The sequence below is a fragment of the Cebus imitator genome, unplaced genomic scaffold, assembly GCF_001604975.1.
Source record: "Cebus imitator isolate Cc_AM_T3 unplaced genomic scaffold, Cebus_imitator-1.0 Scaffold312, whole genome shotgun sequence".
In the NCBI taxonomy this organism is placed as follows: domain Eukaryota; kingdom Metazoa; phylum Chordata; class Mammalia; order Primates; family Cebidae; genus Cebus; species Cebus imitator.
In genome coordinates, this window is record NW_016107627.1 from 529,645 (window position 1) to 536,693 (window position 7,049).

General features: G+C 35.9%; 1 protein-coding gene across 1 annotated transcript in view; it reads left to right on the forward strand.

Moving 5' to 3' along the window:
• Positions 1 to 7,049, forward strand: part of UBAC2 (UBA domain containing 2) — a 180,049-nt gene that overhangs the window by 36,238 nt on the left and 136,762 nt on the right. The window contains exons 3-4 of the mRNA XM_017503552.1: positions 2,458 to 2,577; positions 3,292 to 3,401. Coding sequence (XP_017359041.1) covers positions 2,458 to 2,577; positions 3,292 to 3,401 — 230 coding nt within the window. The remainder of the gene's footprint in view (positions 1 to 2,457; positions 2,578 to 3,291; positions 3,402 to 7,049) is intronic.

Genomic DNA, 7,049 nt, shown 5'->3' on the forward strand with positions numbered 1-7,049 from the left:
ATTAGCAGTGAAGAGGGAGAAGGGCATTTTACTTCAGGAAGTAACGTGAACTTCAGACCCTTAGGAGTATGCTACAGGATGCATGTTTTGAGATGAACCCAGGATAAGTCCAAGAGGGGCAGTTGATGAAAGGCTTTATATTGCAAGTTCTGAATCTCCCAGATTTTGGCAATTAATGCAAAGGTACAGTCAGTTTTCTTTAGGTTGAGTTGCAGAAGCAGTGCTTTGCTGAGTGCAAGCCAGTTATCAGTCTTTAGGGGGCATTCACCTGCATAATAATATGCAGTGGTTTATTCTTATACCATCTCTCACAGTTTTGTGTCCTTGAGCATGATTGTAACACATACATTATTTAAAACTGTAGCTGGCAGCTTTATTTTCATTAACTGGAAAAAATGGGGTTCTAGAAATGCAGTTAGTTGTATTTTAGCAATTGTAAAGTCTCAATTTCCTTAATCCCCAGATTTTCTTAGTGGCTCTCAGAGCTTGTCCCTGAGTATTTTCATTGTAATATTAAATGTGGGGATAGAGGACTTGGAGCTGCCTCTTACGGTTTTTGAATCTGGTATTCTGCAGAGATGACAGCCATCATCATCTGACACTGGTAAAGTACTTGACAGCTTCATATGTGCTCTCACGTGTACTGCTTCATTGATCATATTGATGGACGTATATGCAGCCTGAAGTTTCAGTGTGACTCTGGTACTGTTTCTCCTTGAGCCCAGCTATGGCCTCAATACAGCCTGGTAGGCAGCCATTCTCAGGTCAGCTGGGCTGGCGGCTGAGATGAACTCTGGTGGCTAGTAAAATCATGACAAAGACTCTGCCTAGTGTCTTGATTGGAGTAGAAACATATATGACATGTTTTGACAGTTGATATGGTTAGACTTCTTATTTGTATTCTTATTTCTGTTGGCAAGAGCACAGGTTATATGACTTTAGACAAATTCTCTGTGCCTCTTTTTCCTTATCTTAAGACAGAGTTGGCTGGGCGTGGTGGCTCATGCCTGTAATCCCAGCACTTTGGGAGGCCAAGGCAGGCAGGTGGATGGATTGCTTGAGCCCAGGAGTTCAAGACCATCCTGAGTAACATGGCAAAACCCCATCTCTACAAAAAATACAAAAATTAGATGGGTGTGGTGGTGCATGCCTATAGTCCTAGCTACTCAGGAGGCTGAGATGCAAGTATTGATTCAGTTCAGTAGGTTGAGCCTGCAGTGAGATGTGATCATTTAAGACCCTGTCTTAAAAAAAAAAAAAAAAAAAAAGGAGTTAACATTACCAATGTTCACAGCAGCATTATTCACAGTAGCAAAAAGGTAGAAACTCAAATTATACATACCGTAGAATACTATTCAACTATAAATGAGAATGAGATTTATACATATTTTACTATGAACCTTGAAAATACGCAAAGTGAAATGAGCAAATGTAAAAGGAGAAATATATGATCTTACTTACATGAGGTATCCAGTATAAACAAACTCATAGAGACATAAATAGAAAATTGTTTCCTGGGGCTAAGGCAGGAGGGAGCAGGGAGTTAGCACAGCGTTTCTGTCTGGGATGATGAAGAACTCTGAACATAGATAGTGGTGATGGTTGTATAACGTTGTGAATTTGCTTAATACCACTGAATTGTTTACTCAGGAGTTAAAATCATAAGTATCATATCTGTTTTACTACAATAAAAATACAAAGAAAAGGTGGGATTAATATTTGTTTTACCTATCACATAAGGTAATTGTGAAGAGGAAATAAGATTAGAATGTTTGTTCAGTATCATTGGGATTATCTTTAAAAATCGGAAAAATGTTTAAGCAGACTCAAAATAGGCTGTTGAGTAGCTCCTTTTTTTTTTTTTTTTTTTTTTTTATTTTTTCCCCTTATTTTTTTTTTTTGCAACTAGAAGTTGGGTGAAACAATGATTTAAATAAAGTAATATTTCAAACAGAGTCATATTTAGCAGCAGTTACCATAAATTACTTTCTGCATAGTTGCTATGAAGTAGGTTGATGATTAAAATTAAGCTCAGAAATGTATATTTTTGAGTTTATACCTAAGTTGTTTTTCAGTTACAAGTTTGTCTTATTCAATAGTATAAAAATGAACATTTGTTATCCATTCATTCTACCTTATGTATATACTTTTAAAAAACTTACCAAACACAATCCTAAAATTTCTTACAGGCAGTTTTTGGTTAATGAGAGTATGTTTTCTTATTATAAGCACAAAAAAAATGCAAGTACTTTTTGTGCTACTGTTGGAAGAAACTTTTACTGTGAGAGACTTGAACATGTTTCTTAGAGAATATACATATATAGTTTTCCTTTTGTGTGTGCATTATGATTTTGTTGAGAGTATTCAAAATAGGCAGTGTAAACATGATAAATTTGCTAAGGAACATAACTGAACAACCTTACCCTTGTTTATTGTTCTTTTTTAAATCCCATCTAGATTTGGAGGTTGATATGTGGAAGAATAATTTGCCTTGATTTGAAAGATACTTTCTGCAGTAGTCTGCTTATTTATAATTTTAGGATATTTGAAAGAAGATATGGAAGCAGAAAATTTGCAGTAAGTTTTTATGTATTTTGCCCTTGCTGCTTAGGCTATAGAAAAAAATTTTGTTTAAATGGGTTTTATTTTGTTAAACTTGGTGTTATTATTTACAATTGTCTTTTTAATTAATTCTGTATCTGATTTGAGGCACATGGACATTAACCAAAGAAAATTTTAAAATGTAAGATACTAGCATAATAATAATGATGATAATGTGTTATATTATTTGTGAATAGCTAATACAAATTTTAATACTTTGACTTTAATAAAATTATAATTTATTTTGCATAGTGGTTTGTGTTTTAGTTAAAAAATATATCTTCAGCATACTTAAAAATTACAGATATTAATACATTTGAGCAATATGGTTTTACTACGCCCATTTTCAAAAATCCGTTTTAATATAAACAAGTAATTTTCATCATTTGTTAGCCTTTCTTTCTAGCTTATGTGTGTAATTTTAAAAAATCTTACTAAACACAATCCTAAAATTTCTTACAGGCAGTTTTCTGTTATCTTAATGAGAATATGTTTTCTTAATCACAAAAAAAAATTCAAGTACCTCTCGTGCAACTTGCACGAAACACATACACACACACACACACACACACACACACACACACACACACACGAATACATACACACCCCTGAGCTCATTCTAGCTGAATAAATGTTTCTTTATTTTTAGGAGACTCATCTCTATAATTTTTCTGCTGTTTTATTTTGTAGTCCTTTTTGCTGGGTTCCTGGGTTTTGTCAGCCTTATTTGACCTCCTCCTCGTTGAAGCTATGCAGTATTCCTTTGGCATCACTGCAGCTAGTAATTTGCCTTCTGGATTGTAAGTAGCGCTTAAAGATTGACTTAATTTAGAACTACTTGAATCTGATATAAAGTATTATTATATGTGAAAGTCAGTAAAAGAATATTTTAAACTTCTAGATATAGTAAAATTGATTTCATATGTAAAAATGTCCAATATATGCCTACATTTTCATTATGTTCTTGAAATAGAATCAGTTTTACATTAATTTTTTAAAAATTATTTTTGAGACAAAGTCTTGGTCTGTCACCCAGGTTGGAGTGCAATGGCGCGATAAACCTCTGCCTCCTTGGTTTAAGGGATTCTCCTGCCTCAGCCTCCTGAGTAGCTGGGACTAAAAGGCACATGCCACCATGCCTGGCTAATTTTTGTATTTTTTTAGTACAGACAGAGTTTCGCCACGTTGGCTGGGCTGGTCTTGAACTCCTGACCTCAGGTAATCCACCTGCCTCGGCCTCCCAAAATGCTGGGATTACATGTGTGAGCCACTGCACCTGGCCACACTAGTTTTTTTTTTTTTTTTTAGCTTTGAAATTTTGTGTTTTGGAGAATTTCTTAAATGAATTTCCTATTCTGGTCCTGATAGAATTCATTTTGTGTGTTTTTATAGTGAAATTTGTCTTTGTAATTTTATGAACTAAACACAAAAATATAAAGTTTAATTAGATTAGGAAACAAAATTAATTTGTTTGAGGTTAAGCTTCTGAAGAATGATTTTTTAAAAGCTGATAATATTTTATACACTTCCATCAAACATAAATTAAAGCCAGCGTATAGGTTATAACTTTGTAGACAACCTGCAGAATGTGTATGCTTTCATATTACGTTGATCTTTAAAAAAACAAAAAACATGTATTAGTGTGTGAAGTAACTAGAATCTAGGAGCAGAGTTGGCAGAGTAAGATTCCATCTCAAAAAAAAAAAAAAAAAAAACAGGCTGGGTTTGGTGACTCATGCCTCTAATCCTAGCACTTTGGGAGGCTGAGGCAGGCAGATCATGAGGTCAGGAGTTGAGACCACCCTGGCCAGTAAATATAAAAATTAGCTGGGTGTGGTGGCACGCGCCTGTAGTCTCAGCTACTCTGGACGCTGATGCAGAAGAATTGCCTGAACCCAGGAAGCGGAGGTTGCAGTGAGCCGAGATCGCATCACTGCACTTCATCCTGGGTGACAGAGCAAGACTCCATCTCAAAAGCAAACAAACAAAAACCAAAAAACCATATATTGGTGTGTGAAATAACGTGAATCTAGGAGCAGAGTTGTTAGCACATATAAATGACCTCCAAGCATCTGAATTAAGTATCTGAGACACTATTTGGGAAATAAGGTAGTATGAAATGTAGACACCAAATATTCAAAATTCAGTGTGTACTATCTTCATTCTTCTTTTAATTTTAAATATGTGTTTTGAGAACTATTAAGCTGCTGTATGTATCTTGATTCAAATTCACTTTGAATCCCTATTTAAAAATTAGTGTTCTAGTAAGTTTCATACCTGCATTGTTAATATTTACAGTGTAGCTGCCCTTTGTGAATTATAGTTGGTATGAATATCCATGAATGTTGACCTTTAGCTATTTTATTAATGTATGATTCTGAATAATATTTGAATGGAGGCATAAAGTTCTGTGTCATAATTAGCATGTAGTTTGAATTCCACAGGTGGTCATTGTAATTAGACTGATAAGTTAAGTTGACTATTCTGTTGTGGAAAATAGTGTAGTCATCAGGAATGATTCCACATTGATTCAGGAAAGCAGCAGCATTGCTAAATCATCAGTTTTCCCCAAAACATCTGTTATCAGGCCAGTTCTTTTTGGTTCCCTGTACAGCCCACTGAGTGATAGGAGGTGTGTATATCTGTGTTAGAATAAATTTTGGAGATGGATAGTAACTTAGCATTAATTCTTATTTACACTGTCCCCTTGTCTGATGACAATTCTTTTTCCTGCTGTACAGAAAATTGAATGACAATAGAACCTTCATATTCATTTATTTAATTAGGAATCCTGTTAACTAGCACATAAAACAAAGATTGATTCGATTTTGAAGTTGATGGGAATATTTTTGCTTACTCTTAGAAAAGAGAAGGAATTTACATACTTAAATCTCAGTTTGTAGCTTGTAGCAAGAGTTACAAACTTGAATAAATTGTAACATTGTAGCATCCCCTTTGAAAGACACTATAAATGTTAACTCAGCCACATCCTGAATGAGAATATCTCTCTTTTCAAGTCACAAAACATTACAGTATATAGTATGACTTTTTTTAATCTTGAGGCTTTCTCAAACATAGACTTCTTGGAACACAGTTCAACAAGTAAACTTTGTATTCTGTAAATATATCTCTTAAAAACATTATTATTATTTGGTAGAGAAAAGATTTTGCTATGTTGTCTAGGCTGGTCTTGAATTTCTGGGCTCAAATGATCCTCCTTTCTCGGCCTCCCAAGGTGCTGGGATTGCTGGTGTGAGCCACTGTACCCAGCCACAAATATATCCTTTATGGAAATTACTGTTTCTTTGTTTAAATCAATGTGCTTCATGGACACAGGGAGGGGAACATCACACACCGGGGCTCGTCAGGGGGTGTGTGAGAGCATTAGGACAAATACCTAACGCATGCAAGGCTTAAAATGTAGATGACGGATTGATAGGTGCAGCAAACCACCATGGCACATGTATACCTGTGTAAGAAACCTGCGCGTTCTGCACATGTATCCCAGAACTTAAAGTTAAAAATAAAAATAGCAATGTGCTTTACAATTTGCAGTGTTTTTCACCTAATATCTAATATTTTTCTTCTCCATCAGTACCAAATTTATCTGCACTCTCTGAAGTTTTTTTTTGTTTTTGTTTTTTGAGATGGAGTCTTGCTCTGTCCCATGATCTGGAGTGCAGTGGCATGATCTCAACTCACTGCGACTTGTGTCAACTGGGTTCAAGTGACTCCCTTGCCTCAGCTCCTGAGTAGCTGGGACTACAGGCGCGCACCACCATGCCCAGCTAATTTTTTGTATTTTGGTAGAGATAGGGTTTCACCGTGGCTAGGATGGTCTCGATCTCCTGACCTCGTGATATGCCCACCTCGGCCTCCCAAAGTGCTGGGATTACAGGTGTGAGCCACTGCACCTGACCTACAGTTCTTTACTTCCTATTCTCTTTTTTATTTGTAACCTCACCACTGTAGGAACTTCTCTTATAATGGTCACCAGTGGCCACCTAATTTCTAAAGCCACTGGTCATCCTATTTAATCTTTCAGTAGCATATTAAATGCTTTTAACCTCTCCTTATTTCGTGAAACTGCCTGCTCTCTTGAGACCCACAAACTACTCCCTCCTAGTTCTTATCAACCTTAGTTACTGCATACAGCTCTTTTCTCAAGTTTTTTTGGGCTATCTTGCCCACCCTTTTGATTTCAACTACAGTGAACATCTGTTGTTTGCTTCCCAGCTCTCAATTTCCAATCCATATTACTCTCCTGATCTTTCTGGAGTCTTATTTCTTTTCTTTCTTTTATTTTTAGAAATGAGGTCTTATTCTGTTGGCCAGTCCTGGAGTACATTGGTGAGATCATAGTAGCTCACTGTAACCTCAAAAAAACTACTGGGTTCAAGCAATCCTCCCAGCTCAGCCTCCTGAGTAGCTGTGATTATAGGTGTGCC